Genomic DNA, 14332 nt, shown 5'->3' on the forward strand with positions numbered 1-14332 from the left:
AGGACAGTGAAATGACAGAGTATGTTACATGTGCAAGTTATAAAAAGTACAATTGTTCCTCGTAAAATTAGAGATATCTATAGTTTGTGCCTACACACATTTGTATTTGTATATATGCTTTTCTGCCACTTGTTGCTAATCGAGAGAATGAGGATGAATGATAATATGATGAAATTGATGAATGTACACTCGCAAAGAACACCCATGTCCACACTGAGATTTGAACCTGAGAAGATGGGTGGCAAGACCACTTAACAGACTAGGCCTCCAATCCAGGTGTTCATACACAAAGATACACTTTGTGAAAAATGCATACAGCTTTCATTTATGTGTAATGAGAGTTTATTGTAATTTTTGTAAACATTAATTGTTACACAAATCCACAGGGTAATTTGCAAACTCACTCCAGATTAGAAAAAATATTTTCAAGCGTGATAATAAGCTTATTTCAGTGGTATTGTGGACTTGTTTGCATGGAGTTGCTTGTACTTCCTTACATACGTGTTGTAAAGTCTGTCCCCGTGCGTACAATTGTACACATTAACTTTTCTACCGTGCAAAATAATGTTTACAGAGTATATGCTCCATCTGGTACCATTGTCTACTTTTGTAGACATTATTCTTTTCAAATAAGTGCTACCCAATGCCATCTGTTAGAAATCGCAAGAGCAGCATAGACACACACCTGCCAACAAGTGCAGCTCAGTGCATCTTATATTTATAGATTTTAATTTTAATTCACTACATGTACTGGTTCATTTCCATGTTGTGTGTGTAATGATGTCTGAGGATATTGTTAGAATAACTGTACGTTTCTATAATTGATAGTAGAGACAGAATTTTGAGATATGCTGTCTACAATTGCACACATTTATACCGAACTGATGAATGCAGCATACTTAGCACTGTACTGCATTGCAGGTCTCATGTATAAGTACTTGCCCCAAGTAACATTGTTGTTATAGTTCAATTAGATTTGCAGTAAGAAAAATATGTGCGGTATATGAAAAAATATTTGTAATTATTCATTGAAAACCTACATCTTAATTACTGTAATTACATTTTTTGCACTATTTTGCAATTGTAGATTTCAATCTCTAATTAGAATAATAATAGTGTAGCTTATGCAGGTTAGAATTGTGAAAACGATAGTGTAATTATTATATATTATATTTTAGAATTTAGTGTGAAATTTAGAGCCCAGAGAGAGCTTATAGGTGACAATATAATTTAAAACAGACTTGACAAATGATGGTATTTTTTTTAAAAAAATACTATATATTACATATTACATTATAAAAACAACAATTGTATGAAAAATTAAAGTCTGTATTATCTTAACCCTTCGGTAATTTTGTGTACAATTCTACACATCATCCCATTGCCATGGTAAAATGAAAATATTCAAGTAACATGATATTTCATATTCATATGTTGCATATACACCATTTATACATAGAAATAATTTTTTTCAATGATAAATCTTATTTCGGGACCGAAAGGGTTAACAACATTTTTTTTCTATAATAAGAAGTCACTCAAAGACTGTTGCAACTTTTATTTTTTTAAAAAAAAATGATCTGTGAAACTTTTAATTATGCTTGGATGTTTGTCTTGAAATTAGATTACTGGTGGGGCATTCCATGTGAAATCAACAAGTGAAGAGGCACTTTTCTCACATTTTTTTGATTCATTTGAAATTTGGCATACTGAAAGGGCCACTTGAGGCAGGAAAATATGCGACTTTGCACATCCATATCTATTGTATTTCCGAAATTACAGGGTTCCAAACTGCAATTTTGACCATTTTATCCAACATCTTGTTAACTTTAAATTACAATAGAAGTGATTAGGATGGCATTGAAGAGCTCTTTTGCACGAGATATAGCATGCCTCTAAAAGAGAAAAAAAAAAGGAATTGAACATAGTGTAAAGAGAACTTTGGTAGCCATTTTCTCAAAAATGGGTCTTTTGTTTCTTTTTTAATTTTTAAAAAAATAACATGTCATGTATGTCATACATACACTATTACTCAATAAGTACATGAAATTTAAAATGGGACGCCAATGGGATCCAAAGTTATGTTAGATTTAGTTTAGGTTAGTCTAGGGTATGGTAGGTTAGGTAATGGATGATAACAGATCTTGATAGACAAATTCTTAAGTAAAAGTCTAACAGAAATCAAATACAATATTGTTTGAATTAACGCAGGTAACCAATATATCCATGCACTATCAAACCATCCATCCAAGCAAAAGGCAAACATATGGCTAAACTTCTACCGAAGAGCCTTCTCCTACTTCTCCAGAGAAGAAGACCTGAGGGACGAGATAGCAACCATCATGGAACTGGCACTAAACATTGGATATACTGAATGTCAACTCTTCACATGGTGCAGCAAAGCTGAAATCCAAGTCAGACAACCTGCACCATCAACACAACCTACTCCATCAACGCAACCAGATCCCAGTAACAAAATTAAGTGGTTTGCCTTCCCCTACCATCCTACCACATCCAACCGCCTATGGAAGCCCTCCGCCCCTCCGCCCCTCCGCCCCTACAACATCCAAATAGAATTGAACATAGTGTAAAGAGAACTTTGGTAGCCATTTTCTCAAAAATGGGTCTTTTGTTTCTTTTTTAATTTTTAAAAAAATAACATGTCATGTATGTCATACATACACTATTACTCAATAAGTACATGAAATTTAAAATGGGACGCCAATGGGATCCAAAGTTATGTTAGATTTAGTTTAGGTTAGTCTAGGGTATGGTAGGTTAGGTAATGGATGATAACAGATCTTGATAGACAAATTCTTAAGTAAAAGTCTAACAGAAATCAAATACAATATTGTTTGAATTAACGCAGGTAACCAATATATCCATGCACTATCAAACCATCCATCCAAGCAAAAGGCAAACATATGGCTAAACTTCTACCGAAGAGCCTTCTCCTACTTCTCCAGAGAAGAAGACCTGAGGGACGAGATAGCAACCATCATGGAACTGGCACTAAACATTGGATATACTGAATGTCAACTCTTCACATGGTGCAGCAAAGCTGAAATCCAAGTCAGACAACCTGCACCATCAACACAACCTACTCCATCAACGCAACCAGATCCCAGTAACAAAATTAAGTGGTTTGCCTTCCCCTACCATCCTACCACATCCAACCGCCTATGGAAGCCCTCCGCCCCTACAACATCCAAATAGCGCACAAACCAACCTCCAAAATAGCTGACCAACTAAATAGACAAACAATACTTCCTCCCCCCCCTCAACAACCCAGATGTTTATGATGCTGAATGCGAGTGCAAGGCTCATTACATTGGCAGATCCATCAGGCCTATCAGTGAGAGAATTCAGCAGCACCTCTCAAATGCAAAAATGGCCCAATCCACCACCGGACTTGCAAAACATATCAAATTCCACAACCATAAAATCACAAAAACACAAAAATTAAAGAAAAACATGCCATCATGCACTACAACCATGAACTCAACATAGATAGTGCTCAGGCACACCATTCTTGGCTTCCCTTACTGCAGCAATTAACACATTTAAACAGCAGATGACACATATGCAGGTATACAGGCGACAACAGAACACCTAGCCGCAAATTAGGAAGAAACAGCAGAAATATGTCAAGCAACGACACAACGAATTCCAACGAGGATGATGGCAGTGGCTACCGAAATTAATAGAAAATAACTTAAAACAGCTTCGTGGAAAACATGAGTACCTGAATTATCTATTACCACATCTCTCTTTCCCATAATATGAATGAATATGATATTTAAATTCCCGTTTATTAGAAATACTCAAAAGTCGGGTTCCACAGGCAAATCCATTATTAGTGCACAGAGCGAAAAATTAAAAGAGGGGAAAGTTGGTGGAAGTAAGTGAGTTTCAATCTTAAGTGCTTGAATTTTCAAATGTAGCATGCACCGTTCAGGATGTACACTGGTACAATTCTAATTGGTAACCAAAAATGCCACATGTTTGGCCCGGAATACTGTATATCATCGCAATGCTATTCAATTCTGGATAAATGAAGAATTGATTTTCATAATTTCCTCTTTGGGTGAGTTCCATACTATGGTTATTTCAATTTTTTTTAAATATATTTGTTTCTACTAATGGTTTCTTCACACTTAAAATGTCTCATCTATCATATATAAATAACCTTTGACTAGAAACTAATATTGTTCTATTGCTTTCATTATTATATTAATGTAGATCTCTACTACTTAGTAGTAGTAGTAGTAGTACAGAGCATTCCCTGACATTCGCTACGAGACTCGGCAGCAAGCGGCCCGGCAGCAGCGCTTGTCTTTCCTGGTGAACGGGTCCATGACAGATGCTTGCTAGTCTGTTTTTTTTGCTCTCCCTGCCTTCGCTCTCTTTCCTCTTCTGTTGACGTTGCAGACTGACGCCAGTATAATCCTTCCTCGGAAGTTGTGTTGTGTTGTGTCCGTGTGTTGAAGATTGTGGCTTAATATGGCACCACAAAAGTTTACATTACAACAAAGGATTTATCTTGTCGAGTGTTACTTCGGAAAGAGGAATTGTGGAGAAGTACGACGACGTTTTGCAATGAAATTTCCTGGTGTTCCCGTTCCACATAGGACCACTATATTAAACCTCGTAAAAAAGTTTAGAGTAACAGGGTCAGTTCTGAATAAAAGTGGAAAGAAAAATAGGGAAATCTAAAAAATAAAGTATACAAAGACAATCCGCACACCATCCGCGCGTTAACCTTTTCAGTCCCAAGCATCTCGATCGAGATACCCAAAAGTAAGCCTCATGGTCCCAAGTATCTCGATCGAGACGCTGTGTCAAGGTCGTAGGTTTTATGTTATAACATTTCTATTTTTGGCTAGGATTTCGATTTTTTTATGTATATTGTTCCTAACACATGTATTTAACAGAAATTTTTTTTTGCATTTTTTTTTGTCTTCATGAAAATGGAGGGGAAAAGGCGGGAAAAGGGACTTCTCTTTTGCGTCTCTTTTCAAGGGAAAATTTTTGCCGACAAAGGAAGACTGGCTTTGTTGTTCTAAAGCAATGCTTTTCACTCCCGCCTGTGTACTGCATTCGAAGGAAGCTTATTTATCAGTATCCGATGTTAAAATGAAAGTTTCCGTGAGGGTGCAAGCAGGGTGTGGGGGAGGGGGAAGACTGGTTGTTGAATCTGTGTTGTGAGAATGGAATTTCGAAGCACGCTGAAGGAAACCTTTGTTTTTTTAGCACAAGTGTCCACAAGTTGCGACAGGTGTTACCCTGCATTGTCTAAAAATAGAATTTCAAGCAGCTGCAAGAATCGGCGCTCATTTTTCACTGCGTTCTAGCTTTTCGTCCGTGAATGTTGTGCGTAGGTGTCGTTTTGTGCCCAAGTGCGAGGACATTTTTTGGGTGAAGTGACAATTTTTTAAAATAATTTTTGGGGGTTTCTCCCTTCCCCCTCCATATATACGTCAAATTTGCATAAATTTTGCATTTTGTGCATTTTGACATTTTTTTTCGGGGGTCAGGGGGAAACACCATTTTTTTTAAGAAAAGTATTTTTGAGGGGATTTCCCCCCTTTCCCCTCCATATGTACGCCGAATGTGCATAAATTATATATCGTCTGAATTCTGTGATTCATTCTGCATACAACGGTATATCTTTCATATCTCTAGGGCATTTAGTTTCTGAGCTATAGTCATTTCAAGGTACCGCTGCATTTTGAAGCTTGAATCAGTGGCATGCCGACCATTCCTTTTGGGGGTACAACTCAAGTTACATTGGTCATACGAAAATGATGCAAATATTTTTCTGTTTCTTACATGCCAGCGATAATTTCTATGTGCATTTTGAACTTTTCATATCCTTTTTTTCGGTGGGGCGAAACCCCATTTTTTAAAAAAAAAGTATTTTCAGGGGATTTACCCCCTTTCCCCCTCCATATATACGCCGAATGTGCATAAATTATATATCGTCTGAATCTGTGATTCATTCTGCGTACAACGGTATATCGTTCATATCTCCAGGGCAAATAGTCTCTGAGCTAAAGTCATTTCAAGGTACCGCTGCATTTTGAAGATTGAATCAGTGGCATGCCGATCATTCCTTTTGGGGGTACAACTCAAGTTACATTGGTCGTATGATAATAATGCAAATATTTTTGTGTTCCTTACATATCAGCGATCATTTCCATGTGCATGTCGACACTGTCATGTACTTTTTTCTTGGGGCGAGGGTGGGGGAACCAAATTTTTTTCCCCGAAATTTTGGAATTTTGAGAGTTAGCCCCCCCCGCCACATATACGCCGAATTTGCATTAATTTCATATAGTCTGAATCTCTGGTTCATTCCGCGTACAACGGTATATCACTCATCTCTCTAGGGCAATTAGTCTCCGATCTACACTCATTTAATTGAAACTGCATTTTGCTCAAAATCGGCTCGGGACAGAGAGGCTTACTTGTGAAAATGGCCTTGGGACTGAAAAGGTTAAAAAAAAGAGTATTGTACGAGAAATCGGGAGAATTACAGTAGACGAACTTGCACGTGTAAATGCCAATTTCCTTCGGAGATGCCAGGAATGCGTTGCAGCAGAGGGGCATCATTTTCAACACCTTCTGTAGTCAAGGTTAGTACACAAAGAAAACTGTAATTTTAATAGACGACTCTAGCGACTTTCACTGACTCATTCATCGGGAAAGACAAGCTCTGATGCAGGTCAGCTTGCTGCCAAGTCTTGTAGCGAATGTCAGGGAATGCTCTGTAGTAGTGGTGGTGGTGGTGGTGGTGGTAGTAGTAGTAACAACAGCAGAATAAGTAGTGATAGTATTAGTAGTTAAACTATAATAAAATACTGGTAATGTGAATTTGGATAAACAGTTTTTGAAAAAAAACCTCCCCCTTGATGAAATCCATGTCCGCTACTTGTTTAGCCTTTTCTAGTGGTCTGGAGAGGGGAGGGAGAATGCTCATCACATGTTCTCATTTTTTTGCTTGTTTTCTTTGCCTTCAATTAACGTCATCAATTCTTAAGTTACCCTTTATTGTGATATTGCAATGCCATACAATATTCCGGGCCAAGCATGTGGCATTTTTGGTTACCAATTAGGGTCGTACCAGTGTACCCTACCCTACCCTAACCTAACCTAAATCTAACATAACTCCAGATCCCATTGGCGTCCCATTTTTAAATTTTTGTATACTTATTGAGTAATAGTGTATGTATGACATAATTTTTTGAAAAAATTAAAAGACCCATTTTTGAGAAAATGGCTACCAAAGTTTTCTTTACACCACCTTCATTATTTTTTTACTCTGGGAGAGGCATGTTATATCTCGTGTGATAGAGGGCCCTTCAAGACCTTTCCAACGCTGTCCGGATCACTTCTATAGGTGCCCTGGTTGCCGAAATATTACAATTTAAAGTTAACAATATGTTGGACAAAATGGTCAAAATCGCACAGTTTGCAACACTAATTTCAGAAATTCAAAAGATATGGATCTACAACTTTGAAATTTTCCTACCTTATGTGGCCCTTCCAGTATGCCAAATTTCAAATGAATCAAAGAAGTAAAGTTGAGGGCCTTTCTGATTTGACATGGAGTATGTAGTCAGTTTGTGTTATATTTTAATATAGAGGTTATATTTTCTTCTCTGCATGCAGGTTGAGTGTTCCAGACAATGTAAAACCTTACAGCAACTATAAGGATGACAACTACTATATTCCAAGTAACCTTAATATGTACAGGATTGTTATATGTACCCTCACAGGCTCTGGAAAGTAAGTGGGTATTATTACACATTTGAAGCGGTGGGGAACATTCCATATACCCAGGGGTAAGGGGTTGGGTGGTCAGCTGGTGTTCAACATTTTTGTCAACTTAGTGAGTGTGAAAAGAAAGCTAAAATGTCATGCACACATACTGACTTGAAATGTGAATGGGTGGGTAACTCGCTAACCCTCTTTCAAAGGAAGTGTTCGCCACTGATTTCAAGTACATGTAGATATGAAGCAGTAGGTGAGTTAGTGCATATAGTGTAACACTTTTCATTCTGCTTATATGACTCGGAGACAACTGAAAGGAGTACCTGCTGTTTCTTTGTGATCCAGTACTCTTATTTTCAGGGTAAATTTGAATAATGATCCATACTATTGTATGTCTAATGTAGGCTTTTGTGAAATTCATTATTTTTGAACTGCTTACAATAATTGAAGTTTGCTGAGCAGTACTGGTCAATGATGGGGTTATTACTAAGGTTCTTTACAGTTTTGATTGATTTGCTTTATTTTACTTAGCTTTTCTTCCACTTTGGCTAATTGTGAGGTGAGTGATGTGATGAAATTGATGAAAGAAAACCCATGTCTAGGCTGGGATTCAAACCCAGGACCCCTGGCATTGTTGCTAACCACTGTCACAAAAGCCTGCCCTTTACACTTGAGAATGCAATGCCACACCACGGATATAATCTTTGGTGCAGCTATTTGGGTGTTTGATATGTGACTGACTTCTGTTGTGTGTAATCATTTGTGTACTGGCCGTTGCAGGCTTGTTGACAAGCTGCCGGAGCACTTCACCCATGTATTCATAGACGAGTGTAGCCAAGCTCTGGAACCAGAAGCCATCGTACCTATTGCAGGGCTGCTTTCAGATGCCAAGAAGCGTGATGTAGGAGGTCATGTGATACTTGCAGGAGATCCACAACAGCTAGGACCAGTGTGTAATTCGTATGTGGGTCTCAAGTTCAAGTTTCGTAAGTCTTTCTAATTTTTTCACATATTGTTATTTGTATTTGCATGTTTGTTAAGAGATAACCTGTAAAATCGATTCATTCCAGTCTATGTAATATTGTTAAACGTTTCATTTATATATAGCATTACCTACATTGCAATGTTTTTTTACCTTCTCAAGTGGGGAACACATTTGCCTGAATGTATTTGTATTTGCATTGACTTTATTCCATTATACACAGGAGCCATGGTGGTCCGGCTTGTGTAACATCTGACTGCTATATGGGAGATCTGGGTTTGATTCCCAGATTGGATGATGCCAGATGAGAATTTTTTCTACACTATCCCTGTATACGACATGCTAAAATTTGTATCTCTAGCATTCACGAATCTTGCATATTTTTAAACTTTCCCCTAAAAACATGCTCAGCGTTGAGGTTGTGAAAAATAGACCTCTGCATATAAGGGTTAAAAATATTTTTCCACTTGCTGAACTTAGTCCCTTCACAACTCAGATATATCAATATTTTACTCTGACCTTTTGGTAACTCTTAAATACCAATTCTTCATATAAACACCATGTCAAAATTCATAAATAAATTGTTATGTTCTTTCCTGTTCTTACGCAGATCCATTTTTGGCACCCACAAGGTGGGTAAATGTCAGCCTATTTTCAACGCAACTTTGCATAGGTGTAGGAATGTACCACTGTCACATACTACTTTTTTCATTCACTTTGTTCTATTGTGGTGCCAAATACCATTTTTTTTAATTTCGATTTTCTTCCTCCTTTAACTTTCATGATTGGGAGGTACAATATATAAATTTCACCTCTGATAAAAGCCCCATCATTCCTGAGGAAAAAAAGATTTCATTTCCCTATGACAATTAGTTCTCTAGCTACTTTTGGGGGTGTTACTTCATGCCAAGTTTGAAAAGCATGTGCTTGAAAACTCCCACCCTGAGAGGCTATACATGCGAGAGCTACAAGATGTGGCACAAATTCATTTCAACTGTAAATGTGCTAACCATGTAGTTTCTAGACTTTATGCGAAGTTTAATTACAAAATTATATCTTTAAATTTGCTTCCAGAAATGTCATATTTACAGCGCCTAATGGAGACCTGCCATCTTTACCAAAAGGATCCGGAAGCAAACAGATATAATGACAAATTCCTTACAAAACTGCTGAGGAATTACAGGTCACATCCAGATATTCTCTACCTTCCAAATGAAATGTTTTATGGAGGTGAACTTAAGGTAAATATTTATAAGCATAAAGTTTTTGTTGGTTTCATTTCTACTCGCCTATGTTTAATACGAGGGTCACTATTTATATTTTGAGCCTAACAATGAAAAAACAGGAATTTGGCATTGAAAACTGCTTTATTGTTTTTCGAAGTATTCTCCTTTATGGTCAATACACTTTTGCATTCGTTCGAACCATTTGTCAAAGCAGTTTTTCCAATCTTCTTGAGACACCTCCATAATATGGTTTTTGAACGCATCAACGGCGTCTTCCGCCAACGAAAATCGTTGTCCACGCAATTTATTGTTGACATTCGGGAACAAGAAGAAGTCATTGGGTGCCAAATCAGGACTGTACGGCGGATGACCCATCAATTCGATTTTTTGACTGTTCATAAAGTCTGTTGTTAGACGAGATGTGTGACAGCTGGCATTGTCTTGATGAAGAATGATCCGACGGCGTTTATTTGTTTTCCGTATTTGACCGAAGACCTCTGGCAAACAAATTCAAATTGTTGTGTACCATTCAGAGTTGACCGTTCTACGTTCCTCTAAAGGCACAGTTGCCACATGACCAGTTTTCCCGAAAAAACAGGCGACCATTTGTTTCGATGTGCTTCGAGCGCGAACAACTTTTGTTGGATTGGGTTCATCTTGAAACACCCATACAGTAGACTGCTGTTTACGTTCCGGCTCATATGCATATATCCATGATTCGTCACCTGTTACAATCTTATATACGTCTTTTGAAGCACCACGATTGTATTTATTGAGCATTTGTTTGCACCAATTGACGCGAGCGTCTTTTTGAGTTTTTGTCAAATTGTGTGGGATCCAACGAGAACATACCTTTCTCACAGCTAAATGATCATGTAATATTTTATATATGCTGGTGGAACTAATGCCTATGGTTGCCTCAATCTCACAGTATGTCACATGACGATCTTGCAGTATTAGGTTTTGCACAGCATCAATGTTTTCTTGAACAACAACTGATTTTGGACGACCTTCGCGAATCTCGTCGGTGAGCGAATGGCGGCCACGATTAAATTCGTTATACCAGCGTTTCACAGTGGCAAAGGATGGGGCTTCATCGCCAAATGTGGAAGTAAGTTGATCGATGCACTCTTGTCTTGATAATCCACGTCGAAAATCGTAAAAAATCATCGCACGAAAATGTTCACGAGTTAATTCCATTTTATTGTCGTCGTGCAATCTCCAAGGCAACATAAAGAACACAAATCAAGCTATTGACAAAACATTTGAAGTACGTTATGGTCAATAATGCCAGATGATTCCGTGCAAACGTTAAATCGCGCCTAACTTCAATCAGTGTTGCCAAGGCTCAAAATATAAATAGTGACCCTCGTATTTGGACTTATTTCAGGATTAAGTTCTTTGTTATTTCCACTTTATCTTGCTCGAATATGGCGCAATTTGTCTTGCTCGAATATGGCCCAATTGAATGTGTAAATGGCAGGTTAAGGATTTAGTGTATCTAATAGGTAGGCACACATTGATGAATAAAAGATCAAGATTTCAGTTCAAAAACTGGCCACATTCCAGGATCCAAAGTGGTATATAAAATGGCGATTTGTTGTTAAAATGGTGCATATAATCGTAAATTTAATTATAAAAACTATACTTATTACTAGACCTTCGATTTTTAGGTTCTAAAGAGTGTGCTTCACATCTTCCAAAAACATGAAAAATGAACATTACAGCGTATTATTTCACACTTCATGTTTCAAGCAAAGCAAAATGGGCATTTTATTTATTTTATTTTATTGATAGAGCCCAACAGGCCAAGCCCAATTATAGTGCTCTAATTGTCTCTACTTACAGGATAAATTTAGCTCAGCATTTCATATGATTTGAAGATTAACATAATTTATTTTTGTTTCTCAGTACCACTCGCCTGAGGAAGTAAGAAATGACCCAATCATAAGATACTTCCCAAACAAAACTATAAAGCCATTCCCTGTGATATTCCATGGTGTTCTTGGCTGGGACAGGAGGGAAGGAAGATCTCCCAGGTAAAATTACTGCATAATGTGTTAATTGAAATACACCATAATAGTATGTACTCTAAATAATGTATCAGCCATGGCACAGGAATTGAAACACTTTGTTTCCAATGTTTCCGTTTGTGTCCTATGTTTATGAAGATTATTAATATATATTTAATGTATTATGTTAATTGACATTTATCATTTGTTTATTTAAATCATAATATCCCTGGGTGTCAAAATTGTTGTTTCAACATTTCAAATCAGATGATATTAGTAATTGCAGGAAATTTCACCTACTTTTGTTTGCTTCAGAATTGCAAGATGGTTTCTGCTGATGAAAGAAATACATAGACAAGCTGTAGGGGTTTGAAAAATTGCATCAACATACATTGGGCAATAATTTATTATTAGAATTTCTTTATCCTTTAAATGATTTTACATTTTTTCAGTTGGTTTCATAAAATAATTGTTCATCAGCGTGGATATAATTGTCCTGTCTTTCTGTTGCAGCTATTATAATCAGGAGGAAATAAGAGAGATTCTCCATTATTTGAAGCTGCTTCTAGATCCTCAGGCAAGGGTGACACTTCAGCCATCAGAAATTGGTATTGTTGCTCCATACATTAGACAGGTACAATACAAGATTCTATACCAAATTTTGTTGTCATGATATTCAAATGCAGCTTTATTTTAATTTTTTTAATTAATTTGATGTATATCAAGAATTCCACAAAATAGGACAACAGAAGGTAGTGTGAAATTTAGAATGTGTTATCCCATGGTACCACTAACAGATTTTTATCAACATACTCTTGAAAATAATATAAACTAGTTTCTAATTTAATTATCATTGATGAATAGACACTGCTGTGTTCCAGTAAAGATGAGGAAGTTGCATCTTAAAAATGTTCAGCTTTTACGTCAACCTCTCTTCCACATAGTACACCATAGACTGCATTTTGCAGACTAACGAGATTCTGGGATCTGGACTCACAGCTAGTATAATCCTCCATGTGGTTTGTGTTTGTGATTGTCCCTTCATTCTCATCATCGTGATTAGCCAAAGATGGCAGGAAAGCAAAGTAACCAAATCAACAATCAAATGTTTTAAATGGTTTTAAATGATCTTAGGTAAAAGTAGCCATGTGTGTGTGGATGTGTTGAGTGTGTGTGGGTATTGATTTATGTTCCAGAATATAGCGTCACCACCACCCACTTCCTCGCATGGCATCTAAAATTGAGCCATCAGTCATTTCCAGGTGGCTGCATAAAGGAGTGTTAGCAACACTTTCCGACATCTCAATAGATGTATCATATGCATTACATTATGATATGTGTTTAAGACATGGAAAGTATCATGAATTTTTTTCTCTCTCTTGTCTGTACCTATCTGTGATTGTAGTAAATCTCAAACGATGATCAACTAAGTGTAATGGCTGTACTAGACATGGGTGCTTTCTGCACAAAAAGTTCTGATCATATTGCTGCATGGAAAGATTGTTAAGTAATAGATGTCAAAATATGCCGAGAAAATTTTAACATCACACTTCTTATACATATTTTCATGCGGAAAGTATGTATGTGTTGGATTTCCTCCCATCAGATTGTTGTACTGCACAGGCACCACTCCGTTGTCTTGCCAAAGAACCCATGTGGGATAACTCAGAAAGCATGAAGTGTTATGAAGAATGTTAAGAGGATCCCTGGTCATCTGATCAGAGATTTCTGCATAGAAAGCATCTACATGTAATATGATCATTAAATTTTTCAAATTCTTGAAATCTTTTTAACAGGAATAAGATCAAATGTTTTTGATAAATATTGTAAATTATTTTACAAGGCAAGTCATTTTAAGTTATTTTGAGTAATCTAAACCGGGATATAGCATAATCCATTTCTATTTCCTTGTAGGTCTACAAGTTGAAACAAAATCTTGAGGCAAGAGGCTGGAAGGATATTCTAGTTGGATCAGTGGAAGTGTTCCAAGGGCAGGAGAAGCGAGTAATAATCATCACCACAGTCAGGTCAAATCCAAAGTTGCTGGACTTTGATAAGAAATTTAGGCTAGGCTTCCTTGTTGATAAAAGGGTACGTGAAATTGCTAGCTTGTGAAGCTATACTTAAATTTAAGATTCACATAGCCTATATGTTGGGTATAGCGACAACTAACATTTCCCATTTATTCATTTTTATTCTGGAAGCAGTGGTGGTTCAGCCAGTGAAGTATCTGACTGTGAAAGACCAAGATTCAATTCCCAAGGTGGCTGATCTCAGGTGAAAAAAAAATCCATTAATCTCTCATCAGTAGGTGCCTGGGATCAACACCTGGGAGA

General features: G+C 37.0%; 1 protein-coding gene across 2 annotated transcripts in view; it reads left to right on the forward strand.

Moving 5' to 3' along the window:
• The window catches only part of LOC145987194 (putative helicase mov-10-B.1), a 68643-nt gene that overhangs the window by 44121 nt on the left and 10190 nt on the right, over positions 1 to 14332 (forward strand). For both annotated transcript variants that reach the window (XR_014441626.1, XM_083121715.1), the window contains exons 13-18: positions 7675 to 7791; positions 8557 to 8762; positions 9833 to 9999; positions 11896 to 12023; positions 12510 to 12630; positions 13911 to 14087. Coding sequence is in view for 1 of the 2 variants with exons in the window: in XM_083121715.1 (XP_082977841.1) it covers positions 7675 to 7791; positions 8557 to 8762; positions 9833 to 9999; positions 11896 to 12023; positions 12510 to 12630; positions 13911 to 14087 (916 nt within the window). In the remaining variant the exon portion in view is untranslated. The remainder of the gene's footprint in view (positions 1 to 7674; positions 7792 to 8556; positions 8763 to 9832; positions 10000 to 11895; positions 12024 to 12509; positions 12631 to 13910; positions 14088 to 14332) is intronic.

This window comes from Lepisma saccharinum, chromosome 1 (genome assembly GCF_977018435.1).
Source record: "Lepisma saccharinum chromosome 1, izLepSacc3.1, whole genome shotgun sequence".
In the NCBI taxonomy this organism is placed as follows: Eukaryota; Metazoa; Arthropoda; class Insecta; order Zygentoma; family Lepismatidae; genus Lepisma; species Lepisma saccharinum.